General features: G+C 46.2%; 2 protein-coding genes across 9 annotated transcripts in view; one reads left to right on the forward strand and one right to left on the reverse strand.

Annotated features, from left to right (window-relative positions):
* Positions 1-1,709, forward strand: part of LOC147107374 (cyclin-dependent kinase-like 5) — a 145,916-nt gene extending 144,207 nt beyond the window's left edge. For all 6 annotated transcript variants that reach the window (XM_086006340.1, XM_086006337.1, XM_086006339.1 and 3 more), the window contains one exon: positions 1,200-1,709. In XM_086006340.1, coding sequence (XP_085862466.1) covers positions 1,200-1,586 — 387 coding nt within the window. In that variant the 3' untranslated portion in view covers positions 1,587-1,709. The remainder of the gene's footprint in view (positions 1-1,199) is intronic.
* On the reverse strand, positions 453-27,810 carry LOC147107375 (retinoschisin-like). 3 transcript variants are annotated; one of them, XM_086006345.1, is made up of 7 exons: positions 27,729-27,810; positions 27,310-27,335; positions 26,559-26,670; positions 23,154-23,174; positions 22,260-22,401; positions 12,898-13,093; positions 453-867 (listed from the first exon to the last, which is right to left on the reverse strand). In XM_086006345.1, the coding sequence occupies exons 1-7, from the start codon at positions 27,772-27,774 to the stop codon at positions 763-765; spliced, it is 648 nt and encodes a 215-aa protein (XP_085862471.1). In that variant the 5' UTR covers positions 27,775-27,810; the 3' UTR covers positions 453-762. The 3 variants fall into 3 exon arrangements, with proteins under 3 accessions (XP_085862471.1, XP_085862469.1, XP_085862470.1); XM_086006343.1 differs by lacking the exon at positions 453-867 and adding an exon at positions 9,837-11,371; XM_086006344.1 differs by lacking the exons at positions 453-867; positions 23,154-23,174 and adding an exon at positions 9,837-11,371.
* Between the last annotated feature and the right edge of the window lie 141 nt (positions 27,811-27,951).

The raw sequence follows: 27,951 nt of genomic DNA on the forward strand, positions 1-27,951 counted from the left end.
GGCTTATCTGATTGTTCCAGCTCCTCCTCTTGCACACTTTCATTCCTACTAGCACATTCTTCTGTGACAACTGAGGCATAGAACTCATTCAACATCTCTGTCTTGCCTTCATCTTCCTTGAGAGATCATTTTTTGTCTCTAAATCAGCCTTGCTTGTTCTTTAACTGTTCAATTACTTTTATGTGTTCATGAAATCCTTTCTTATTTTCCTTTAGGTTTGCTTGCCAATCTTTCTTCATACCCTCTCTCAGCCTTTCTAATCGTTTTTCTTTTACTTCTGTTTTCTATACTCTGCTTGATTTTCTTGTATTATTAGCCCTATTCATCAAAAAATTTCCAGCTTGTTTGTACTGTAATCATCTTCAGTTTGAAAGTTTCTCATTGTCTACTGTCGTATCTGCTAGTTTTTCTTCCCAGTTTATTTGGGCATGTTCCCTTGTTATCCTGTTGCAATATGCTTTTTTCCAGTGAAGTATCTTTATTGTTGATTTCTTCTTTCCAACTCTTACAACATTTATTAAAGGGTTACAACATTCCCATCAGGTAGTTCATCTGGCTTTTTCAGCCAGTACTACATTTTAAAATCACCGCTGCTTAATAGATGTAGAGGACCAAAATGGATGCCAGTCATCACTAAATCTAAGGAGCTACTCACTGAGGAATTCATATTCAATGGCTGTATTGCTTCTTTCAAACCAAAAATGCAAGTCTCCATATGGCAGCAACAGGGAGATCTCAATGGTTTGAGTTTTTAAAAAGATATTAAGTTGAATAAGTAATGTTCCTTTTGAACCTTGCCTCAGAATTCAGCCCATCAGTGAATATTTGTTTTTCATGGCTCCCAGAAAGATGTCTTATTACTGCCACCTGTAAAATCAAAATATTAAATTACTGCTCCATTATAGACTGTTAAGAAATAAATAAACACCTTTCACACCCTCAAGTACAGCCAGTGAAGTACTTTTAAAGTGTAGTTACTGTTGTTATGCAGGGACACTTGTAATTTTGAACAAAAGTAGAACTAGTTTTTTAGCCTTTGCAGTACCAGTTTTAATGTAAATATTTGCTCCATTCCTCAAATGTGGCTCCATGCCAGTAGTGTTATTTTCTGCTATGCGGAAGAATTCTAAACCAAAAAAACAAGCTGTTATCAGTTTAACTAATCTGTGGATCAAAGGTTTTTTTTTAATGTTCCACAGAAACACCCCTTGAAATCTCTGCGAAAGTTTCTGCAGCTCCCTACTTCATTCAGTCACTCTACTTCCTCAGATGTGCGGTTTCAACCTTTGCCAAACCAGCCAGCCAAACCTTCTCATGGTGAGGGTCGCATCCACGCAGTGGGACAGATTCATAATAGCAATGTACGGCAAGATTCCCAAGCAAAACCCAGGTCAACTTTCCAACTACCTGGCCAAATGGAAGCTATCTGGCATGTGCTACCAAGTGGAAGGACTGGAATTGATGGAGCTATGAACTCTGACCAAATGGTCTCCAAATCAAGTCAGAATGGTCATTCGCTGCATTTAACCAGAACAGCACGCCCCAGAATGCCAAATCTAAATGACTTAAAGGAAACAGCACTGTAGTTATATTTCAGGTCATCATTCAAAAAATGAATAGTAGTCCTATTTCAGATTAATAATCAGGCCCCTGTAATAAACATTACTAATGTAATGTTTTAAGTAATTAAAAAAAACTCTTGACAATTACACCAGTGATGCAATGTGCAGAATTATTTTAAATTGTTTGAATGTTTTGCAAAACAGCAGCAAGCAGCTGTATAGGAATGACAGACGTCCATAATGATTTCTAACAAAGCTCACAATTCATATGGTGTTGGGATTACTCTCAGTTAAACAGTTTGTAGTTATAGCGAATATTATATTTGTACATTGTTGTTTGGTGGTTTGGGGGGGGTGGGGGGAAACTGGAGATTGTCCCGAGATCTATGTTTTCATAGAGCACAATGTTACAGCGTTCTAATGCACAGTGTATTCGCAAGCTGCTGATGCTTTTTGGCATTTGGTACGCTTTCTTCCTCATAACTATTATAACTTGCATTATATTTAGGCATACGAATAGTGACATTTCAGCGATTATACTGGTAATTACTTACATTTGGTGTTTGGTTAGTAGTGTGTCAAAGTTTGATAAAATGATTTTATTTTTGGTATGTAATATAGAATCTGTACAAAGTACTTTCTGAAAATGATATAGAATAACTCAAGTTACAAATTTACATGTCATTAACTGAAAATGCAACGCTCAAGTGGTTCATCACCATTTCAACCCAAGATGTGGTGTTAGAACATGATCGAGCCTGTTATTTTGCAGTATATGCAATTGAGATTATATCATTTTCATTCTTTTGGATAATGATGGACATTAGGATTCAATCGAATCATATGGCTTGAACCAGGTGAATTGAACTGTAGGGATATTGGGTTTTAATTTACTACACGTTATGGTAAATAGTGAACTACGTATATATTGTATAGAGAATAAAAGTTCTAATGCACTCAAGGCTCAGATTCTATAAGTTGCAAGAGTACAGCTGGAATCGATTTTGCAACATCCAGATCTCTAGTGTCTTCTAGCATGTAAAAATTACTTTTTAGTAATATCATTGGAGCTTTTTTAAAAAAAGAAGTTGATTTCTGTTCTTTCCCATATGAGTTTTGTATCATTCATTATCATTATGACCTCGAGTTTGGCTATATAGCTAAACCTGCATTGACTCCTCCCACCTTGTAAGAATTTTATGCTTGTTTATATATCGGTGCAGTAGTATATATTTTGCTTCTTCAGGAGGATATATTGGTACAATAGTTGTACATATTGGTACACTAGCGTTGCTCGAGTATCAGGGTGCTTCATTGATGGTGGCCATGGACAGTGTTAGCTGAACGTGCACCAGCAACAAAATTACAGTACGATAGCAAAATACTGCAGATGCTGGAAATCCGAAATAACAACAGAAAATGCTGGAAAAACTCAGCAGGCCAGGCAACATCCGTGGAGAGAAATTAGTTGACGTTTCGGGTCGAAACCCTTCTTCAAAACTGGAAAGGAAATGAAATAGATGGGAAGGAGGGCTGGGGAGGGAAAAAAGAAGTGAATAGACATTGAGGTATTCAAAACGAGACGAGATGGTGATAGGACTAGTAAAGAGACAAAAGACGGCTCAGATTAGGTGTGAAATGTACTGGCAGAATGAGACAGCTGCCATGTTTAAAAAAAAGAGGAGGGGGGGGGGGAGGGAAAACCCAAAACAAAGGGGTGGGGGGAAAAATATATAAGTAAAAATGTAATAGGGGCCGAGGTTATGATCTGAAATTGTTGAACTCGACATTGAGTACGGAAGGCTGCAAAGTGCCTAATCGGAAGATGATCGGAAAATTACAGTCCCTTCTCTAGCAGTGCCATTAGGTTAGGTCATTATTGCTGTGTCACCTAGAGCATAAAATGTAGAATTTCCATCTTCCCTCTGATCAGTCTGTCCCGGCCTCATTAGGAGTTTGCAGTGGAGTTGATGGGCAAGGGATCTTGCATGGTAGTTTTTCAACCTTGTACGAATGCTGATTATCACACACTCTTACCAACCTGCCCTTTAAATGACCACTGCATAGGTTTGTGGTGGGGATGGGACACTTCACCAAAGGAGGAAAATGTCATCTCGCATCTGGTAACACATATAATTACCTGTGGGAATCTGACCCCAGGAAACAAGCCCAGCAGGCAAAAGAAGTGAGTCACCACCCTCAGATCCACTCCCTATAAAAGGCTTATGTGGCAGGAAAATTATTTAACAGCAAAATTGTACTTTTGCTGGATTATTGTTGTCTTGTATATTTACCTTGCTATAGATTGTTCTCTTGTGTAGAACATGCAAGTTATTTCCATGTAATTTTGCATTTCCAGCATCTGACACCTATATTTTTTGCACCTGCCTTATCTTGTGCCTATTGTTTTTCACTGTTGACACGATGGGCCGAAGGGCCTCTTTCTGTGCTGTAAAACTCTATGACTCTTCACCTGTGCAGTGATCCCACAGTCTCCTTGTTGTAAATGCCAACATAGGAACAACCAACAAAACTGTACATGTGTAATTTTTTCTTTTGGGCATTTCCCCCCCCCCCCCCCCCCCCCACCTAAAATATACAATTTAGGTGAATGGCAGTATAGCAGTGTAAAAGATTACACTTGTTCATTGAAAGCCTGGAAAGCTCAAAGGACATATGCAGCAGTAACCAACCGTTAGTGAGCTTGTGGCCATGTTCTAATCTCAGTCTCCAGGTACAGTTCTTTTAATATCTCTTAATCACAACTTTCACCATCTACACAATATGCCAAAACATTTTGATTTTCCAATAGTACATGAAGCCAGTTATTAAAAAAAAACCTAATTGACGACTTTTTATTATGCCCTTTTTTCAAAAATATGTTGTTTGCATATTAACCTGACTGATCAAAATCAAGTTTTTATATTCATAGAAATAGCAAGAATGCAGGATTCGTACGTGTATTTATTTGAGGTTTCTGTCATATAACTGAAAGCAATGTTGGCAACTGTTGTGGAGAGGATCATGAATCCAATCTTGCTGCCCTCCTGTTAAGGACAGGTTCTATTGTTTAATAACAAGCAGGCTCAAATGAATGAAAAAGGTTATATCCTTTCTGTACTCACCTGTCAAAGAAGTGATGAGTCACCAACAAACTAAAATATTTACCAGATTTTAAACAAACTTTATGAAAATACGGACTTCTGTCGATAAATAGGCATCTTCAGAACCATCTGTACGTCTGTCCTTTTTAAGAATTTGTAAAATGTGATGTGCCAACTTAATAACAAATGAGCTTTGCAAGTGAGACTTGACCTGTAATTTCATTCTGATCCTTTAATAATTGAATCACTTCACTCATTTAGGGACTTGATCTTCAACTTGTGATCTCAAAATAAAGACCGTTAGATTTTTAAGCAAGCTTTAAGTGAGTTCAATTTTAAAATATTTATATGTAGGTTCCAAACTTTCCATTGGTACAAGACACTAAATTTGTGGCATGCCAAAATGCCCAGACACTTCCTGCAAAAAGCATGTTTAACTAATTACATTACACATACACTTTTCCCTGAAAATAGTGCCTTGTTGGTTTACAGTTAAATTTGCACAATATTGCGTGATTTCTTTCAATGGTATCTTGCCTGATTTTTTTTGAAAGATATCCACAACTTCTGTATCGACCTCTTTTCCAGGGATGACTGTTTTGTGAATATGTTTTGTGTTTGTAATTGAATAAGTTGAATACTTTCTTATGTGGTGTACCAATATTTCACTATATATGTCATATATTTATGTTCCTTCCTGCTACTGTCTCATATGGTTCTTTCTTCCAAGATTATTACATGATCTGGTTAGTTACACTGCCTAGCTTTCTCATTGAGCTTACATTTCACAAAATATATTCTGTATTGTGTTCAAAATGCACAGACTAAAGTAATCATTTAAGAAATATATATGTTAAAGCAATTGATGGACATGATTTCTTTAAAGAGGTGGGAAAATCAGTACAGAGGGACATTGTAATATTATTTTCAGTAAACAGGTATTGAATGGCTTCTACCATTGCCATTGATGGGAAGTTTCTATTCCTTGTGAACAAGCATTCACTCTAATTCCAATTTTGAAATGTGCTTACTTACAAGTATTACAAAAAGTATCAATTCTTTGATTTGTGATATTAGTGTTCTCTAAATGTCATTGCACACATGGCTCAGACGGTCAGTTTCAGTATTAATGAGATCAGTTACAGATTTCAATCTCCAACAGTTAAAATGTAAAACTGGCATTAACTTTGAAACAGGTTGCTCTTATATTCTGCAGAATTTTAAGTTTAAAATTTTACTGTTGCTGTTACCTTTAGCATTACAAAGATTTTTTTTTTACATGTACACACTTTCTCGTATTAAACCTTATATGGAAAGGTCAGTTTTCAGAGTTAAAACTTAAAGGAAAAAAAAGTTGTTGCACAAAACAACTAATATGCAGAGATTTTTATGCCACATTTTTAAAACCGCTTTTATACAATGGTAATTGATGCAGTGTAAACCCAGGTTCTAAATAATTCAGCAGAATATAAACCAGCAGGTATAATTAGTGTTTATGTATATATTTGTCTAAAAAATTGTGTTTCATGCATGCAGATCTAAGTACATCTCACAGGTTTGTATGGGTGTAAAAGAGGTATTATCTATTAGATCTTGATAGTACATATGTATAGGAGTTAGAAATTGCTGTTGGGGGGCTTATAGTATTAATAGGGGAAAACCTAATAAACGTAAATTGCTATTTAATATAGTTTTGTTAGGATAATATCCCAGGTGTACAAAAAACATGGAAACAAAAGTTGCGTTGAGAGAGTGTATATGTAATTCTCAAGTGTTTAATCCCTATAGCCACAATTTAAATTATATTTTAAGCAGTTATATTTTTTTTTTTTTAAATGTGTGCACATGTTTTCAAGAATTCAGGTCTCAGCTCATGTAAAGTCTTGGTTTTCTGGGATTCTTTATGGCAGCGTGTGTGTTTGTCACATAGTTGCATTTATGTTTTCTTTAAACTTTTGCAGTTTTTCCCTTTTTTTAAAGAATTGATGCAAGGTATAAAACATTTGTAAATTGTTTATATAACATTTATATGTTTGTATATTCAGCCTTTATGGTGTGTTTTCCATCTCTATGTACAGCTATGTTGTAAATTTTAATCCTAATGTTTGAGTTGTCACTGAATATCGGCATGAAATTGGTTAATTTTTACTAAGCACAATGTATTTTTGAATGGATCTTGTAAAACACGTCTTTATAAAAATGCAATTTTTTGCACTAAAATGTCAAGTATTCCTGATTTTGTTTTTAATATTTAGGTTTAATCATGTACAGTATTGAGAGGGGGGACCCTAATCACAGTTAGTTAGTTGGATATGTAGAGAGACTCGGGGGTGCGGGGGTATGTATGGAAGAAGTATTGTGTTCTCAAAGGGCATGTAGATATAGGCCCAGCTTAATGCTTTTTTTTCTTTAAAGTATTACATTTTGGCATATAACTGGTTGAGGTTAAAACTTTAACTACTGTTTTGCATCTTAGTGAAATGTTACGATTACTGAAAGTAGCAGATATTCAACGAGCATAGACGTGATGTTGAATGAAACTTCATTCTTTTTTTCTGCTTAACATGAAGCCTCTGTTTTGATTTGGCTGAAAACCTCTAAATCACAACAAAGCAGTGATTCTGATGCATTGGCCCCGATTTTCGGGCAGCTGCCGTGGTCCGAAAATCGTGGAAAAAGCGGGTCGGGACCCCCCCCCCCCTGCCTGATTCCCCGCCCCGTCCGACTTTCGGACTGCCGTTTTCACGCGCCCCGCTTCAGTCCCGCCCGCTGCTTGTTGAAGTGGATTTTCCCGTGCCGTTGCGACTTTGGGGCTTTCCCCACCTGAAACCCGCCTGCGGAGAACCCCGCCGATGAGAGCTGGCGTGAAAACAGCTGGCTTGCTTGCTTGCAGCAGCAGGTCGCTGAGGGCTGAAGATATTTAAAGAGGCAGCCTTTGCAGGCTACAGGACCTTGTTGATCAAGGCTTGGGGGAACTATTTGAAGCCTTAGGAGCAGCTGCAGAAAGTTGGAGCCTCACACACTTCTTCAGTGTGAGCTCCTGGGAAGCCCCTCTCACCACCCTAACTCAGGACCTCCTCAACTGAGGCATCTGCTAGAAGCATGGGAGACCTTTGGCACCTTCCCTTCCTGGCATTAGAGGATCTCCAACAGCAGAGGTGGCAGCAGCAGAACCAGGAACAGCAGGATGATTACCAGGAGCACCAGGCTGCTGCTCACTCACCTGAAGCTGCACAAGCCAGAAGGGGCCAGCGCTTGGAAGTGGCTTGAGAGCACCTTGCTGCGCTTTAGGGGGCCAGTGGGACCCGTTTCTGCACTGGCAGTCCTACTCAGAAGGACTTCCATGAAGATCTGGTTTCTCTGTTCAACAGATGGCCAACGCTCCTCAAGAGATGTCATTCTCTTATGAGCACTCACCATGTTTTCCCTACCCTGGCGAGTTATCTCCTCCATGGAGGTTGCCAACCTTTCCATGGTGCTGCGTTCATGCGCCAATTACTCTACAAAGGCTCTGCTCATGGTCGCTATGGACTCCTCCATTCGCTCCACACTCGCAGCGACCCTGGAGACAAAACCTGCCAGAGACTCCTGCATCTGTGCATGGAGATCCATCACGTCTTCTCTTGCGGGTGGACCCAGAGGCAGAGGGTCGAGATGCAGCGCAGCTGAGCTGAGCTGGCAGAGCCCTGCGCCCTCCGACGAGGACTCTCCACTGCTGTCCCTGTCTCCAGAATCTGCTGAGGCTCACTTGTCAGCTGTGAAACACCAGGTGACAACACTACTCTATGTCCCAAAGGTCCCCCCGAGGTGAGTGTCTGCGCTGGTGCTGGGTGCGCTTACTTCTGCTGACGCTGCACCCTCAGAGGTTGGAGCTTCCTCTGAGGAGTCTGGCTGCACAGCCTTTTCCTCCTCCACAGTGAGGACGGGGGCTCTGGATGGTACTGTGGGGGAGTAAAGGAAGGAGTTAGAGATGTAATGCCAAGGTTCCTCTGGTGACTCCCAGCAAGTTGGCATCTGCTGACACCTGCATCCATGCAGCATTGGTCTCAGTGGGAGGCCTCTCTTCCTCCCTGACCTAGGGAAGAGGACCTCCCTGTGGGCCCTAACCCCATCCAATAATGCCTGCAGTGAAGCCTCGTCTAATTTGAAGGCAGCTCGGGGTATGGCACTGGCCACAGCTGCTGCAGGCTCCTTATGCCATCCTGTATGGTTCATTTGGATGCCTTCAGAGGATGCAGTGCTTGCCATGGACCTTGAAAGCACCACGAATGATGACATCATACTGTGGGGATTTCTGACTCGTTTTAGACAATTAGCAAGGCTTCCCACATGCTGGGAATTAATTGGCCAATTGAGGGAAAATTGCGTGGGGCGGGCTGGCTGACACTTTTTTATGTGTGTCAGAAACCCCACATTCGGGGAAATCCGACCATTTCTCACACAAGCCGAAAATCGGGCCCATTGTCTGTGTAATTCTTCACCCTCTGGATAAGGGACAAGAAGTAGTATTAAGGAAAGATGGAGTCCATTTCAGTTGTGGGAGGTGGTTCAAGATAGAAAGCACAAGGCAAAGAGTTTAAAGGCTGCTGTTGTGTTTGTGTATGTGCCATATGATGCAAACCGCTTTTCCAAATTAAAGACAATAATTCAAAAGATAAATCTTCAATTATCAGTCCATGTGTGGTATAAATACATCTCGTGCTTGTGGGGTCTACAGATGATCTATTTCTTCAAGGTCTATATTAATTGCCTTGGCACAGCTTCCAGCTACTTTGAACAGATGTTTATCAATCTATCTTTCTACAGTATGTATGTCGCACAGTTGATCATCTAAAATGTATCTAACTCTACTGGGCTTTCCTTATTTTTCACCATGCAGTTCTTATCCCGACAACTTCTCCTAAATCAAACAACTCTTCCCTTCAGGGAAGGAAACCTGCTGTGATTACTCCAGTACCACACCAACGTGGATGACTCTTAACTGGTCTTTAATGTAGCCTAGCAAGCTCCTCAATTGTCTTTCATGTAGCCTAGCAAGCTCCTCAATTGTCTTTAATGTAGCCTAACAAGCTCCTCAATTGTATCAAGGCAGGTAGGGTTGGGCAACACATCCCGAGAATTTTTAAATTATTATTCAATCTCCAAACTACAATTCATGAACTCTTGAACCTTGTAGATTTTGGTTTTCCAACCACAGTTTATTAGGCTATATTTTAAATTATCTAAACATGACCCTTAGTAAAATATAAAATTAACACCGAAAACACCCAGCTGGTCATGCAGCATGTGTGGGGAGAAACAGAGGTATTGACCTTTCGGGTATGGGCCCTATATTTTGACAAAAGGGTCCACACCTGAAAAATCAACTCCCCTGCTTTCTCTAGATGCTGCTGAGTGTTAACATCATTTGCAGTATTTTGACATTAGTAAAAATGTGTCTGGGGTTCTGGGTGGTGCAGTTGGTTAGACAAATGACCTTTTACCTGCAACCTTGGTTCAAATCCAGCCCAGACTGATTGAAAGTCTCCTCTGCTGGTTGGAAGACTTAATCCAGTTTTTAGTGGGCATGGATGCTTCACACAGGAAATTGCGGATGCCGAGCAGTAGAATAGTTAGGAAAGAGGAGCACAGGTGCAGTTAAAAAGGTAAATTTTGGAGTGACTTTTAAAGGCTTGAAGAGAAGAAACGAACACAGGAGGTTTGGAAAGGGGAGGGGGGTGTTCCAGAGACTAGGGCCAAGATAGCTGAAACCTCTGCTCCCAATGAGAGATAAGGAGGAAGTACAGGAGGGGAAAGTAAAGACTGAAGAGCTTAGGCTGGAGTTGGATTGCCAACTCTTGGATGTATTGCATGACATCCTGCCTACAACCACTCCGCCCAGACAAACGGCCATTTTCCCCATCTCCAATATTTTTATAACTAATAAACAAGTGTTCAAAGAAAATGATAACACTTTTTTTATATAAATGCCCCCATTATTTTTCTCCTAGATTGCTTGCAGCAATGTCCAGGAGATTAATCTTTAATTCCTGGAGACTGCAAAACAACCCTGAGGGTTGGCAACCCTAACTGGAAGAGGTTGCAGAGGTACGGTGGGTTGAGGCCACAAAGGGATTTGAAGATGAGGATAAGAATTTTGAATTCAGTGTTTTGGAAGACGAGGAGCCAATAGAGGTCAGTAGAGACAGGAATGATAGGTGAATGGGCATTAATGCAGGATTTTTATCCCATCATATCTGGACTAAATGCAAACTCATACTGCAGGGCTGGAAAGATTGTGATTACTCAGTCCCTGCAGAAGTTGTTTTTAACTTAATTGTACAATGGACTGCTTTTCAGTACAGTCGAAAGGACTGTGGTAAACTCTCATCCCTATAATACTGGATTAAAATTGACAAACCTGTTATGCGAGTACTTGAAGTACATTTTGTTTTAAAACAAGATAAAATGGGAACAATGATCATTTAGTTATTGGTAATTTTGTCAGTAGTCTGGATTTTTCTTAACAGGACATATTACTCCTTTCTACTGTGCCGACATATAACATGCTTATGACTGGCATTTAATCATGCATTCAAGCAGCTCCATCCTGATAGCAATCCGAACGTGCCAGCCCAAGGGCATAATCCTGATGTATCGAGCTACAATTGGAGGACGAAGGAAATTCTGCACAGCTGATGATCTGTCTGAGTTCCCGTAAAATACCTGTGGGAGGGGAAAACATAATCCTGAAAAACTGGATTGAGAAGATCATTTTTAAATTAAAGCTTTGCAACTTACTACAGAGAGAGGGAAATCCAAGCTTCAATTAGCAGAAGAGCTTTTTTTGTTCTATATTCAATGTAAATTGTGTCATCAAAATGAGCAAGCAGTGCAAGAGAACCCTGCCCTCTAGTGGCACATCATTTTAGTGTGCCCAAACCAAAAAGAAAGACTTGCGTTTATATAGCGCCTTTCACGACCATCGGATGTCTCTAAGCACTTTACAGCCAATTAAGTACTTTTAAAAAATTTGTGCACAGCAAGCTCCCACAAACAACAATGTGATAATGACCAGATAATATGTTTTGGTTAATCTTTTACATCCACCTGAGAGAGCAGACGGGGCTTCGGTTTAGCATCTCATCCAGAAGACGGCACCTCCAACAGTGCAGCACTCCCTCAGCACTGCACTGGAGTGTCAGCCTAGACTTTTGTGCTCAAGTCCCTGGAGTGGGACTTGAACCCACAACCTTCTGACTCGGGTGAGTGTGCTACCAACTGAGCCATGGCTGACGCTCTTTATTTCAAACCATTAAAATGGATATCGTTTAAAATCCTGTAAATGCAATTGTAATCAAAACAAGCTTGAAATAGAGTCACAGAACTAATGCCAGAGTAAGTGCACAGCAGTACTTGTACTTATTCCTACACTAAAGGAACAATAGCAAGTTAAAGCTCACAATGTTCCCAGTACTTCCCACTAATATTCTCAAAGTGTTGCCTTTTGGAGCATTATGCAAATTATTAGTACGAAAAGTCAGGCAAAGGTTTTTGACCGGTGAACTTTAAAGAAGCAGAAACTCGTAGGTCTAACTTTATGGATGATTATAACTTAGCCATATTTTTTAAATGCGTTTACTAATGATCCCATTTACAACTTCCTCTGTGTAGCCCTGTTTTCACCCTGCAACACAAGTTCCCTAAAAGGGATTACTTGGAAAATAAATTGTTAAAAATAAGGTGAAATAACTTTTGTTAATTTTCAAAATTACCTTTGTAAAAAGGTCAATCTTTTATTAAACTTCTGGATATATTGTTCTATGTCATAATAATGCACCTCATTGGTATACACAATTATGAATCATTCCACTATGAGATAATAATTGAATTGTTATATTTACATATTCAGATCAAGTTATGTTGCACCAGCAAAGTCTTGCAATGTTTTTTAAAAGTAGGGTTTCTTCCCCTCCTTTTCCCTATCTATTTTTGATGAACTTTTCACAGTATATAAGAATAAGTTGGACTTTTATTCTTGGAAATAGTTGATGTCCTTTTGACTTCTCATTGGAATGAGCTACAGTAATTGGAAGCTGTCTCGCCAGTATGATTTGCAGGTGTTTCCATACAACTCAATGGATTGACACAAGCCAGAGAGAGAGTTCTAAGAGTCACATGGAACAGCGAGGAACTCACTACTGCACTTAACTCATCCCTTGCCTTATTTCTGGATTGGAGCTAGTACTTACTCGATTGTTTCCTGTCTGGTCTTTATAGTAAACCCAGTTAAAAGTTTCGTCAGATCTGTACTGTACGCTGTACTTTGTCATCCATTCATCAGCATCACATCGTCCTTGAGTAATGATCCCAGAAATAACACTGATTTCCTTCAGGTCAATCTGAAGCCATTGCTGATTGTCCTGGTACCTTGATAGCCATGCACACCTGCAATGATGCATGTATATTAAAAATGGCATTACTGAAAACATTGGAAGAAAAATATCTGTTGAAATATAGATACTGCATTTGGAAGCAGCAAAGACTGTAACCTTTAAACTATGCTGTCCACATGTTTCATAGGAACACTTAATGTGTTCCTATCAAATTTATTTGCTATTTTAATGGCGATGTTAATCCATTTATTTTAAGTAGGTTTGTAACAAAAATAGCAATTTTTATTCTTAAATTTAAAGTGTTAAATAGGGTAATTCTGTATTAAAATGTTATTGGCCAGTTGTGAGTTTGGGCTGCCTTAATGAATTTCTTTCATTCTATGATAAAGTTAGTCTTTGAAGGTCTAAGTGATATGGTTTGTTCTGGTGCAAATAGTCATCGGCACTGTTAGTTCGAATAAGGGCACTTTGTGTTAAATATTCTTCTGAACCCTCTGTCAATAACATCTGTCAAGCTGTAGTTTTGTAATCACAATATGTGTGCACGTCTGGATTGCTTGTCCATAGTTTTATGAAGGGTATTCCAACATCTGTGAATTAACAACTGAGAGTATATGATCACTTCTCAAACTAGATGAGCAAATGAAGCTTCATTGTAAATTATGCTTTAAGTTTGGTGCTGTTGCTATGGGGAAAGACAACAAGGAAAATGACCCTTTTATCCAAGAATCTAAGTTCTAATCACTACATGGGGTGGGAGCAACAGGATTTTGTGAGCAGCATGAAAGTATTTACCATGAGAAACTGTTTTTGCTGAGAAGCTGAAAGAACAAGGGACTCTCGGTTGTATATGTATTATAAATTACTAATTGTTCTGTAGTGCCTTACCTATTTTTTTTTTGATTTTGGGAATCACTATTTGCAGATTAATCTGTACAGTGATTTTGTTTGTTCCAAGTGATATTGCATTGAGCATATCCTCTGCCCAGACGTAGTGGGGATCCAACGTGTTCTCCAGTAAGCAATTTAGCAAGATTGGCATTAATTGAGCATACCTCGGGTTTTAATAGTTGGTGCGACAGAGAATAGCAGTTGCATGGTTCAGTTCACCAGCTGTTTAAACAAACTTAAGGTGTGGTCAAAGCCCAAACCCAAAGGGGCCAACCTCTTCATTGATGTAGCTGCCAAAGGAATTTTATACAGATGTGCTAAGGCTTCATAAACTAAGAACATAAGAAGTAGGAGCAGGAGTAGGCCATACGGCCCCTCGGGCCTGCTCCGCCATTCAATAGGATCATGGCTGATCAGAACCTAGACTCACATCCACTTCCCTGCCCGCTCCCCGTAACCCCTAATTCCCTTATCAGCTAGGAAACTGTCTCTCCGTTTTAAATTTATTTAATGTCGCAGCTTCCACAGCTCTCTGAGGTAGCAAATTCCATAGATTTACTACCCTCTGAGTGAAGAAGTTTCTCCTCATCTCAGAATAAAGGGCTGCCGTTTCAAAACTAAGATTATGCCCCCTCGTTCCAGTCTCACCCATCAGTGGAAACATCCTCACCGCATCCACCCGATCAAGCCCCCTCACAATCTTATATGTTTCGATAAGATCGCCTCTCATTCTTCTGAATTCCAATGAGTAGAGGCCCAACCTACTCAACCTTTCCTCATACGTCAACCCCCTCATCTCTGGAATCAACCGAGTGAACCTTCTCTGAACTGCCTCGAGAGCAAGTATATATCTTAAATATGGAAACCAAAACTGGACGCAGTATTCCAGGTGTGGCCTCACCAGTACCCTGTATAACTGAAGCAAGACTTCCCTGCTTTTATACTCCATCCCCCTTGCAATAAAAGCCAAGATTCCATTGGCCTTCCTGATCACCTGCTGTACCTGCATACAACCCTTATGTGTTTCATGCACCAGGACCCCCAGATCCCTTTGTACTGTAGCACTTTGCAGTTTCTTTCCATTTAAATAATAACTTTGATTTTTTCTGCCAAAGTGCATAACCTCACACTTTCCAACATTATATTCCATCTGCCAAATTTCTGCCCACTCACTTAGCCTGTCTATGTCCTTTTGCAGGTTTTTTATGTCCTCACTCACTGCTTTCCCTCCCATCTTTGTATCGTCGGCAAACTTGGATACGTTGCAGTTGGTCCCCTCCTCCAAATCGTTAATATGGATATTCTCTATATTATATTATCTATATATATATAAAGCGGTCGATCTGTCTGTCATTCCGTCTCTGTCTGTCTGTATTAAATAAACTCGAAAGTTATAGAGCGTACCTACACGTGTGTTACATCGAAAGAAAGCTTACGATTCCAGAACCGTCATAAGCGTATTTACGTTTCGGCCAGACAAAAATTGCGCCCGCGGTATTCAAAAAACGTTCAACATTCCGCTCATTAGCATCGAGTGAGGTCGACCAATCGTACGGTCGAGCGACCCGATGGTCGACCAATCGCTGCGTGGCGGGGGCGGGTTCCTGGCGCGTGCGGGCGGGCCCTCCTACAGTCGAGTGACGGGACGATTGACCAATCCTACGCTTCGGTGACCTGACAGTCCACCAATCGGTGCATGTGTGGGCGGGCCTTATCGTTCTGAACCGAGGTGAGTCGCCGCCATCTTGATTCCAAACTTTTCATTTCTTTTTCCCGCTTTCTGCGTGTTTCTTTTCAAATCTACATTTCCAGCAAAAAAAAGTTGCATTTAAAAGACAAATTGTTTTTTAAAAAAGTTAATTAATTAGTAAATCTTTTGTCTAACCTCTATAATTTTCCTACCTTTCACCATTTTTCCAGGCCTCAAAGCCTGGGCGCCTGTTGACCAACCACGCCCGAGCTAGGCACCTCCCGTCCCGATCGACAAAAGGCCAGCGATCGCCGCCATCTTTGTGAAGGCTGGCGGGGGCGGGCCTGAGCCAAGCGTCGCCACCCGCCGCCATCTTTGTAAGGGCGGGGCGGGAGTCAGCGTCCGCGTCATCTTCCGCCCGGAGCGCGACTTGAGTCCAGTCGGGCCTCATGCAGTAGGTTGCGCGGCGGCGTCTCTCTGGTCTTGAAGCCGGCGCGGGGGGGGGGGGGGGGGGGCGGGGCTCGGGAGAGCGCAGCGGGGGGGGCGGGGCTCGGGAAGGCGGGGCTCGGGAGGGCGCGCGCTCGGGGCACGGGAGAGCGCAGCGGGAGGGCGGGGCTCGGGCTGAGCCATGTCAGTGCGTGGGGCGGCGCGGAGCTCCGCTGAGCCATCGGGTCTGATAGCTCCCCCCACCCCCCCTCTCTTCCTCCCCCTCCTCCCTCCCCCTCCTCTCCTCCCTCCCCTCCCCCCACCGCCCTTCCCCCCCCCCCCAGTCGCGCGCTCTCTTCCTCCCCAGTTGCGCGCTTGCTCTCCCCCCCCCCCCCCCCCCGGTCGGTCGCTCGCTCGCTTCCCCCCCCCCCCCGGTCGCTCGCTCGCTCTTTCCCCCCCCCCCCCGGTCGCTCGCTCGCTCTCCCCCCCCGGTCGCTCTCCCCCCCCCCCCCCCCCCCCGGTCGCTCGCTCGCTCTCTTCCCCCCCCGGTCGCTCACTCTCTCTCTCCAACCCCCCCCCCCCCCCCGGTCGCTCGCTCGCTCGCTCTCCCCCCCCGGTCGCTCGCTCTCTCTCCCCCCCCCGCCGCTCGCTCTCTCTTCCCCCCGGTCGCTCGCTCTCTCTTCCCCCCCCCCCCCCCCCGGTCGCTCGCTCTCTCTCCCCCCCCGGTCGCTCGCTCTCTCTCCCCCCCCGGTCGCTCGCTCTCTCTCCCCCCCCCGGTCGCTCGCTCTCTCTCCCCGCCGGTCGCTCGCTCTCTCTTCCCCCCCCGGTCGCTAGCTCTCTCTTCCCCCCCCCGGTCGCTCGCTCTCTCTCCCCCCCCGGTCGCTCGCTCTCTCTCCCCCCCCGGTCGCTCGCTCTCTCTCCCCCCCCGGTCGCTCGCTCTCACTCCCCCCCCGGTCGCTCGCTCTCTCTCCCCCCCCGGTCGCTCGCTCTCTCTCCCCCCCCGGTCGCTCGCTCTCTCTCCCCCCCCGGTCGCTCGCTCTCTCTCCCCCCCCCCGGTCGCTCGCTCTCTCTCCCCCCCCGGTCGCTCGCTCTCTCTCCCCCCCCGGTCGCTCGCTCTCTCTCCCCCCCCGGTCGCTCGCTCTCTCTCCCCCCCCGGTCGCTCGCTCGCTCTCCCCCCCCGGTCGCTCGCTCTCTCTCCCCCCCCCGGTCGCTCGCTCTCTCTCCCCCCCCCGGTCGCTCGCTCTCTCTCCCCCCCCGGTCGCTCGCTCTCTCTCCCCCCCCGGTCGCTCGCTCTCTCTCCCCCCCGGTCGCTCGCTCTCTCTCCCCCCCGGTCGCTCGCTCTCTCTCACCCCCCCGGTCGCTCGCTCTCTCTCACCCCCCGGTCGCTCGCTCTCTCTCCCCCCCCGGTCGCTCGCTCTCTCTCCCCCCCGGTCGCTCGCTCTCTCTCCCCCCCGGTCGCTCGCTCTCTCTCCCCCCCGGTCGCTCGCTCTCTCTCCCCCCCGGTCGCTCGCTCTCTCTCCCCCCCGGTCGCTCGCTCTCTCTCCCCCCCGGTCGCTCGCTCTCTCTCCCCCCCGGTCGCTCGCTCTCTCTCCCCCCCGGTCGCTCGCTCTCTCTCCCCCCCGGTCGCTCGCTCTCTCTCCCCCCCGGTCGCTCGCTCTCTCTCCCCCCCGGTCGCTCGCTCTCTCTCCCCCCCGGTCGCTCGCTCTCTCTCCCCCCCCGGTCGCTCGCTCTCTCTCACCCCCCGGTCGCTCGCTCTCTCTCACCCCCCGGTCGCTCGCTCTCTCTCACCCCCCGGTCGCTCGCTCTCTCTCCCCCCCGGTCGCTCGCTCTCTCTCCCCCCCCCGGTCGCTCGCTCTGTCTCCCCCCCCCGGTCGCTCGCTCTCTCTCCCCCCCGGTCGCTCGCTCTCTCTCCCCCCCCCCCCCGGTCGCTCGCTCTCTCTCACCCCCCCCCCGGTCGCTCGCTCTCTCTCCCCCCCCGGTCGCTCTCTCTCTCTCCCCCCCCGGTCGCTCGCTCTCTCTCCCCCCCCCCCCGGTCGCTCGCTCTCTCTCCCCCCCCCCCCCGGTCGCTCTCTCTCTCTCCCCCCCCGGTCGCTCGCTCTGTCTCCCCCCCCCCCCCCCGGTCGCTCGCTCTGTCTCCCCCCCCCCCCCCGGTCGCTCGCTCTGTCTCCCCCCCCCCCCCACCCCCCGGTCGCTCGCTCTCTCTCCCCCCCGGTCGCTCGCTCTCTCTCACCCCCCGGTCGCTCGCTCTCTCTCACCCCCCGGTCGCTCGCTCTCTCTCACCCCCCGGTCGCTCGCTCTCTCTCACCCCCCGGTCGCTCGCTCTCTCTCCCCCCCGGTCGCTCGCTCTCTCTCCCCCCCCGGTCGCTCGCTCTCTCTCCCCCCCCGGTCGCTCGCTCTCTCTCCCCCCCGGTCGCTCGCTCTCTCTCCCCCCCCCGGTCGCTCGCTCTGTCTCCCCCCCCCCGGTCGCTCGCTCTCTCTCCCCCCCGGTCGCTCGCTCTCTCTCCCCCCCCCGGTCGCTCGCTCTCTCTCCCCCCCCGGTCGCTCGCTCTCTCTCCCCCCCCCCGGTCGCTCGCTCTCTCTCCCCCCCCCCGGTCGCTCGCTCTCTCTCCCCCCCCCCGGTCGCTCGCTCTCTCTCCCCCCCCGGTCGCTCGCTCTGTCTCCCCCCCCCCCCCCCCCGGTCGCTCGCTCTCTCTCCCCCCCGGTCGCTCGCTCTCTCTCCCCCCCCGGTCGCTCGCTCTCTCTCCCCCCCGGTCGCTCGCTCTCTCTCCCCCCCCGGTCGCTCGCTCTCTCTCCCCCCCCGGTCGCTCGCTCTCTCTCCCCCCCCGGTCGCTCGCTCTGTCTCCCCCCCCCCCCGGTCGCTCGCTCTGTCTCCCCCCCCCCCCGGTCGCTCGCTCTCTCTCCCCCCCGGTCGCTCGCTCTCTCTCCCCCCCCGGTCGCTCGCTCTCTCTTCCCCCCCCCCCGGTCGCTCGCTCTCTCTCCCCCCCCGGTCGCTCGCTCTCTCTCCCCCCCCGGTCGCTCGCTCTCTCTCCCCCCCCCGGTCGCTCGCTCTCTCTCCCCCCCCCGGTCGCTCGCTCTCTCTCCCCCCCCCGGTCGCTCGCTCTCTCTCCCCCCCCGGTCGCTCGCTCTGTCTCCCCCCCCCCCCCGGTCGCTCGCTCTCTCTCCCCCCCCCCCCCCCCCCCCCCCCGGTCGCTCGCTCTCTCTCCCCCCCCCCCCGGTCGCTCGCTCTCTCCCCCCCCCCCCCGGTCGCTCGCTCTCTCTCCCCCCCCGGTCGCTCGCTCTCTCTCCCCCCCCGGTCGCTCTCTCTCTCTCCCCCCCCGGTCGCTCTCTCTCTCTCCCCCCCCGGTCGCTCTCTCTCTCTCCCCCCCCCGGTCGCTCTCTCTCTCTCCCCCCCCGGTCGCTCGCTCTCTCTCCCCCCCCGGTCGCTCGCTCTCTCTCCCCCCCCGGTCGCTTGCTCTCTCTCCCCCCCGGTCGCTCGCGCTCTCTCTCCCCCCCGGTCGCTCGCGCTCTCTCTCCCCCCCGGTCGCTCGCGCTCTCTCTCCCCCCCGGTCGCTCGCGCTCTCTCTCCCCCCCCGGTCGCTCGCGCTCTCTCTCCCCCCCGGTCGCTCGCGCTCTCTCTCCCCCCCGGTCGCTCGCGCTCTCTCTCCCCCCCGGTCGCTCGCGCTCTCTCTCCCCCCCGGTCGCTCGCGCTCTCTCTCCCCCCCCGGTCGCTCGCGCTCTCTCTCCCCCCCGGTCGCTCGCGCTCTCTCTCCCCCCCGGTCGCTCGCGCTCTCTCTCCCCCCCGGTCGCTCGCGCTCTCTCTCCCCCCCGGTCGCTCGCGCTCTCTCTCCCCCCCGGTCGCTCGCGCTCTCTCTCCCCCCCGGTCGCTCGCGCTCTCTCTCCCCCCCGGTCGCTCGCGCTCTCTCTCCCCCCCGGTCGCTCGCGCTCTCTCTCCCCCCCCGGTCGCTCGCGCTCTCTCTCCCCCCCGGTCGCTCTCTCTCTCTCTCTCTCCCCCCCGGTCGCTCTCTCTCTCTCTCTCCCCCCCGGTCGCTCTCTCTCTCTTCCCCCCCCCCCCCCCCCCCCCCCGCAGTCGCGCGCCCTCGCCCAACAACAACATGCCCTTGAAAAAGCCTCGGCACCGCTGGGCACTCCAGCTAGTTATATTATAAAAGGATCGTGGTGTCTCTGTCTGGGCATCACTCAGAAGTTATGGAGTGTACCTACACATATGTTATATCAAAAGAAAGCTTATGATTAGCAGAGTGTCCTCGGCATATTTACTTTTTTTTTAAAAACGTTCAAAAAACATACAAAATCCGCTAATTAGCGGTTGACCAATCAGGGGAGTGTCATAGGCGTATTTACTTTTACAAAACATTCAAAAAACGTACAAAATAGCGGTTGACCAATCCTACCGCTCATTAGCTTTGAGTGACGTGATGGTTGACCAATTGGGGGGCGTTTCATGGCGTTTGTGGGCGGGGCCTAATCCTTCAAACTGCCGAGCGGGAGCCGAGCCGAGTTGAGGTGAGTGGCGGCCATTAAAGACCGGCCGGGCCTGAAGCTAAAAAAATGGTAATGGAGGTGAGGAAATTGTTGATTCATTAGTATTGATTCAGGAATTTCTCTCCCTCTCCTTCCCCACCCCCCCCCCCCTCTCTCCAGAAGCGGGAGCTCAGCTGAGGTGAGTCGCGGCCAGAGAGCCCGGCCGGGCCTGAAGCGCTAGGCCGCGCACGCCCACCACGGCCGGGCTCAATTTTCCAAGCCCTTCCCCGGGTGGGAAATTAAATGGCGGCCGCCCTTCTTCACCCGCAAAATCTCCCTCCGGCTCTCACCTTTTAGCGGGGGAGAGGCTGCTTTAAATTAGATCGTTCACTCAGTCGCGTCTCTCTTCATCTCTTTTGTTTTTCTTCTCTCTGGCCGGCTGCGCGGGAAAACAGAGAACCACACGGCCCGAGAGACAGCGCGCAGGGGAGCAGCGGCGAGGGCTCGGGCTCCGGCTCCGCGGATCGGCCACTCATCAGGGGTCGGCCCGCAACACATCGACCGGAGGAGCAGCGGCTCTCTCTCCCTCTCCCTCTCTCTCCTTCCCCCTCACTCACTCTCCTTCCCCCCCACTCTCTCTCCTTCCCCTCTCTCTCTCCCCTCTCTCTCCCCTCTCTCTCCCCTCTCTCTCTCTCTCTCTCTCTCTCTCCTTCCCCCCCTCTCTCTCTCTCTCTCTCTCCTTCCCTCCTCTCTCTTCCTCTCTCTTTTTCCCCTCTCCTTCCCTCTCTCTCTCTCCTTCCCCCTCTCTCTTTCTCTCTCTCTCTCTCTCCTTCCCCCACACAGACAGACGGACAGACTCATAGAAATAATTTTTATCTATATATATCAACTTTTTTCATAACATGCCCTCAAAAAACCCTCGGCACCGCCGGGCGCTCCAGCTAGTTACTAATAAACTAATATTCGCATAGCATAATTTCAAGAATTATGGGTCTTGTCATTTCAAAAAATACTAATTACCTTTCTAATAAATTAAATTTTGCAAAATGTTCGTTCTTGAGATTAAATAGAAAAAAATAGATTTGCATTTATATAGCGCCTTTCACAATCATCGGGCATCCCAAAGCGCTTTACAGCCAATGAAGTATTTTTTGAAGTGTAGTCACTGGTATAATGTAGGAAGCGCAGCAGCCAATTTGCGCACGGCAAGCTCCCACAAAAGGCAATGTGATAATGACCAGATAATCTGTTTTAGATGTTGATTGAGGGATAAATATTGGCCAGGACACCCGGGATAACTTCTCGCTCTTCTTTGAATTATTTATGTCCACCTGAGAGAGCAGACGGGGCCTCGGTTTAACGTCTCATCCGAAAGACGGCACCTCTGACTCTGCAGAATTCCTCAGTACTGCACTGGAGCGTTGGCCTAGTTTTTTGTGCTCAAGTCTCTCGAGTGGAACTTTAATCCACAACTTTCTGACTGAGGTGAGAGTGCTACCCACTGAGCCACAGCTAACACTCAAATAGGTGGATCAAGATATTGATACATGGTCAGTAGAAAGAATGAATTTAATGACCCAAATTACCATGTTTCATTTTTTTTTGTTCTGTTGTACAGCTCCACATCAGCTCTTGATCAAATTACAAACTAAAATTGCAATAAAATGGAGGGAAATATCCTAAATACCAATGGTGTGTTGAGCCAATTATTACATGAGTTGATGCAAGATTCTGCCATGTGATTACTTACCCAAAACCCTGGCTGTTTATTCTTGCTTTGTTTGACATCCATGAGGAATACCACCCTGTATATTGATCTTCATTGGAACAACTTATCTGGTCTTTTGTAACAGCTCCAGATTCAAACCCAAGGGCTCGGTGATAAGGACACTCTGTAAATCCAAAACAATTAACATAACTTTCAGAAATTTATGCTGCAAAGCCCTGTTTAACATTGATGTAACATTGTAATAAAATAGTCCACTTTCAACCAATGTAAGAAATCACACAACACCAGGTTATAGTCCAACAGCTTTATTTGAAATCACAAGCTTTCGGAGCGCTGCTCCTTCTTCAGGTGAAGTGGAGAAATGCATAAAGACACAGCTTATATAGTCAGAGAATCATGTCAGATGTTTACAGGTAACCTTTCCAACTGCCATTTGTCACACCTCGGCAGAGAGATAATCACAGCAGTCAAAGGTCACTTTCAACCAGGCAACCTTTCAACAACAACTTGCATTTATATAGTGCCTTTAACGTAGTAAAACGTCGCAAGGCTTTTCACAAATCAGACAAAATTTGACACTGAGCCACATGAGATATTAGGACAGGTGACCAACCAAAACCTTGGTCAAAGAGAGAGGTTTTAAGGAGCATCTTAAAGGAGGATAGAGAGGCGGAGAAGTTTAGGGAGGGAATTCCAGAGTTTAGGGCATAGGCAGCTGAAGGCGTGGCCGCCAACGTTGGAGTGATGAAAATCGGGGATGTGCATGAGGTCAGAGTTGGAGGAGCACAGAGATTTATTAGACAAAGATTTATGCAGTCACCTAGTCATGATACAGAAGAGGAGAAAGCCGGCAGGGGCAGAGAGGAAATGAGGATTATTCGAGAGTGCCTAGGCTAGGCTGAGAAGGTTTCTTACCCACTTCGAGTCCTTGCCAAGCTACATCCAAAATGGTGAATGAAAGTAAGATGAAAGAGAGAAAGTAGTTAAGCAAACTTGAAGCAGGAATGAGACAGGTAGTTGAGAAGAGAAAGGTGGCACACACAAGTGGAGGAGGGAAAAAAGCAACAACACTTGATGAGGTCCAATCCAAAGATGTTTGAGAACTGCAGAATTAGATGGCCTGCTCTCTATATAAAAACACCTTCACAGTCACTTCAGCCTTATGTTCTCTGCATGTTTCTCACTGGCCATAGTTCTGTTTCTCACCACTTGCAGGCTCTGCCTATGCTGCAGCAGGAGCCTCTGCTCTTGCCAGGTCAGGCCACTCACAGAGCTGGTGGATAGGCAATGGCAAACATTCAAAGAGCGCATGGATGAACTGCAGAATTTGTTCATCCCAGTTTGGCATAAAAATAAAACAAAAAAGGTGGATCAACTGTGGCTAACAAGGGAAATTAGGGATAGCATAAGATCCAAGGAGAGGACATATAAATTGGCCAAAAAAAGGAGTAATCCAGAGGATTGGGAGCAGTTTAGGATTCAACAAAGGAGGACAAAGGGATTAATTAAGAAAGGGAAAATAGAATATGAGAGTAAGCTTGCAGGGAACATAAAAACTGACTGTAAAAGCTTTGATAGATATGTGAAGAGAAAAAGATTGGTGAAGTCAAGCGTAGGTCCCTTGCAGTCAGAATCAGGGGAACAAAGATGGCAGACCAATTAAATACATATTTTGGTTCTGTCTTCACAAAGGAGGACACAAATAACCTCCCAGAAATGTCGGGGAACATAGGGTCTGATGAAAGAGAGGAACTGAAAGAAATCAGTATTTGTAGGGAAATGCTGTTCGGGAAATTGATGGGATTGAAGGCCAATAAATCCCCAGGGCCTGATAATCTACATCCTAGGGTACTTAAGGAAGTGGCCCTAGAGATAGTAGATGCATTGCTGATTATCTTCCAACATTCGATGGAATCTGGAACAGTACCCATGGATTGGAGGGTAGCTAATGTTACCCCACTATTCAAAAAAGGTGGTAGAGAGAAAACGGGGAATTACAGACCGGTAAGCCTGACATCGGTAGTGGGGAAAATGCTAGAGTCCATTATAAAATATGTAATAGCAGAGCACTTGGAAAACAGTGACAGGATGGGACAAAGTCAACATGGATTTACAAAAGGTAAATCGTGCTTGACTAATCTACTGGAATTTTTTGAGAATGTAACTAGTAAAATAGATAAGGGAGAACCAGTGGATATGGTGTATTTGGACTTTCAGAAGGCTTTCGATAAGGTCCCACATAAGAGATTAGTGTGTAAAATTAAGGCACATGGGATTGGGGGCAAGAATTTGTTTTGGATAGAGAACTGGTTGGCAGATAGAAAGCAGAGAGTTGGAATAAACGGGTCTTTTTCCGAGTGGCAGGCAGTGACTAGTGGGGTACTGCAGGGATCAGTCCTTGGACCCCAGCTATTCATAATATATATTAATGATCTAGATAAGGGAACTAGATGTAATATCTCCAAATTTGCAGACGACACAAAGCTGGGTGGGCGTGTGCTGTGAGGAGGATGCCGAGAAACTACAGGATGATTTGGACAGGTTGGGTGATTGGGAGAAGCATAGCAGATGCAATATAATGTGGATAAATGTGAGGTTATCCACTTTGGTGTCAAAAACAGGAAGGCAGATTATTATCTGAATGGCAATAGATTGGGAGAAGGGGAAGTGCAACGAGACCTGGGTGTCCTTGTGCACCAGTCGCTGAAGGTAAGCATGCAGGTGCAGCAGGTGGTTAAGAAGGCAAATGGTATGTTGGCCTTCATAGCGAGAGGGTTCGAGTACAGGAACAAGGATGTCTTGCTGCAGTTGTACAGGGCCTTGGTGAGACCACATCTTGAGTATTGTGTGCAGTTTAGGTCGCCTTATCTGAGGAAGGATATTCTTGCCATGGAAGGAGTTCAGCGAAGATTCACCAGGCTGATACCTGGGATGGCAGGAATGACGTATGAGGAGAGATTGGGTCGATTGGGCTTGTACCCGCTGGAGTTTAGAAGAATGAGAGGGGATCTCATTGAAACTTATAAAATTCTGGCAGGACTGGACAGACTAGATGCAGGGAGGATGTTCCTGATGGTCGGGGAGTCCAGAACCAGGGGTCACAGTCTAAGGATAAGGGGTAGGCCTTTTAGGACAGAAATGAGGAGGAATTTCTTCACCCAGAGAGTGGTGAACCTGTGGAATTCTCTACCACAGAAGGCAGTAGAGGCCAATTAATTAAATATATTCAAGAAGGAGTTGGATATATTTCTTAAGGCTAAAGGGATCAAGGGGTATGGGGAGAAAGCAGGGACCGGGTACTGAACTTGGATGATCAGCCATGATCGTATTGAATGGCGGAGCAGGCTAGAGGGGCCAAATGGCCTACTCCTGCTCCTATCTTCTATGTTTCTATGTTTACTCGGAGCCTGGGCCTATTCATGAGGCTCAGCTGTTTTTCTTGAACTGTTTTCAGCCCCACATCTGCATTGCTTCCAACCTTCATCTCTTGCTTCAGTCTGCAGCCAGCTTAGTACCTGGATCTGTCTACTCAGCAGCGGTCTTAAAGGGACCTGTCAAGCTAATAACTCAATTACAATCATGCTTAAGGCTACCAGTGAGCAGTGCTTGGTAGGTGTTACTAAGGATTCAGAGTCACAAATATATTTTTTGACAAGTGTTCTTGGAGCATCCCTTTCACGTGTCACAAAAGGGCTCCTATCCATGTAGCGAGTCCTTGACACCCTTATGTAAAATGAACTTTTCTTGGTTTTGTGATGCTGCAGTGCACAAACATAATGGCCTAAACCAGGATATATTGATGTGAAGTTGAGCCTCTGTTGGCTTTGCACCTAGGCGTCCCTGGGTAACCTGATGTCAACTGGACAGAATTGGTCTTACATATTTGTTAGGTCTCTGGAGCTTATTTATTGTGATTGGTGTTCTATCCTAAGGGGTTGCAACGAAGGATAATCCATTTAATCTTCAGTGATGATCAGTATTCATCTGAAGATCACAGAGGTAAGATTATTAACTGGTGACCTTGTGTGCTTCTCATCACCATTACACAACTAACAATTAAGAACGACCCACACCTTTTGTCGGAAGAAAATGATCAATTCTTTGGTAGCTGCCAGTAGCCAGCACTGTGTACCAGGTCTTACTGTCAACGAGATAAGCCACTCGGATGGAAGGGTTTTTTCCAGAATCAATATTAAATTTGATTACAGCGATTCATTAAAGCCTTTATGAAGTAGTTGTTTTTGTTTCCTGAATACCTCCTCAAAATTGAGGTAAGTGCCTCCTAATACCATATTAAAATTATATAATGGTCTCTCTTACCTGGCATACAGCCTAGCATTGATAATCCTGGTACCATTCCCCAAATTGTGTTGGGTCCATCATTGCAATCACATTTGCAAGCTTTGTTACACGACGGATCCACCTTTTCATCCTGTCATAAATACAGGAATAGTAGAGGAGTCTCACTGAAAGCCTGTGAACCCTGTTGGATGACTCGTGTGGATATTTCGCTTGAAGCTGCTAAAAATTGTTCCAGTAAAGTACATTGGCAACGTACCTTAAATTATTCACAAAACTGATTAAGAAGAATAATGAAAATGGAATGCTTTCACAGGAAATTAAAAGTGAAATTACTCATTTTCCTTAATCCACCCATAATAAGATAATATGTAGAGTATTGGGGGGGGATGTTTAAATTACCCTTTAAAAAAAAAAATAATAATTCTTTATTCCACAACCCATACAATGCATGGATGTTTTACTTTATATGAACTTAATGGTGGTATGGGGAGATAATGGTTAATTACAGTTACTTACTATTGTTATCAATTGGTCTAGAATTTGAAGTGTCTTTCTTTTAATTTATACTAAATTGTATATTTAAACCATTTTAAACGATGATCGAATTGGTCTATCTATCCTTGAAGTAATGAGTAACGGCTAAACAATATTTTCTAAGTATAGCCTTTATCCAAAGGCCAATATCCACGCAAACAAAGGTCAGATCGAAAACATCTGCACAGGTTGAACAATACTTTAACATTATCGGCCACTACACTGAGCTCCATACCTCGGTAGCAGATAGAGATGTAAAGGCTTTTCCAAATGAATTATGAGAAGAATTTGAAAAAGATAGAGAGGAAGAAGACCAGTATTATTTTCTTGAACACCACAAACACAATTACTTTTGTTTCACATTTTATAAGATGACAAAAATAAATCAGAGAGGCCATTTAACTGCTCTATTAATACTATTGTACAAGGGTCTCTCCCACTAATGGGAACTTATACATATCTTCAACACAGAGTCCTGGTATTATACAGTAACTGAGGTATTAACACATGCAGTTGAAGAAACTTAAAGAAAGTAATGAGACTCTCTCATTTAAGAGACAAAAATATACTAAATAGGGAAAAAGAATTTACTAGTTTTGATTTTTTTTTGACGATTTTGATGCTCCTTATCCCACTAGAAAATGCTCAACATACCTTCCAATAAGAACAGAATGGAAAACAGGATGTTTCCTCCCTTCATCTTTTCAAGATTATGCACTCAGCAACTTGAGTAACTGCTGTAGATCCCAGAGGATTATCTTAATTCTCCACGTCAGCGTATTTCATAAGAATCTTAACCCTTATCGCTTCTTAACTGCTAGTCATCTTATTTTCTTTTTATTTATTCATTATTTTTATGAAGCACACACAAAGGAGT

Source organism: Somniosus microcephalus, chromosome 14, assembly GCF_052327205.1.
Source record: "Somniosus microcephalus isolate GS21.2 chromosome 14, FLI_Smic_1.0, whole genome shotgun sequence".
In the NCBI taxonomy this organism is placed as follows: Eukaryota; Metazoa; Chordata; class Chondrichthyes; order Squaliformes; family Somniosidae; genus Somniosus; species Somniosus microcephalus.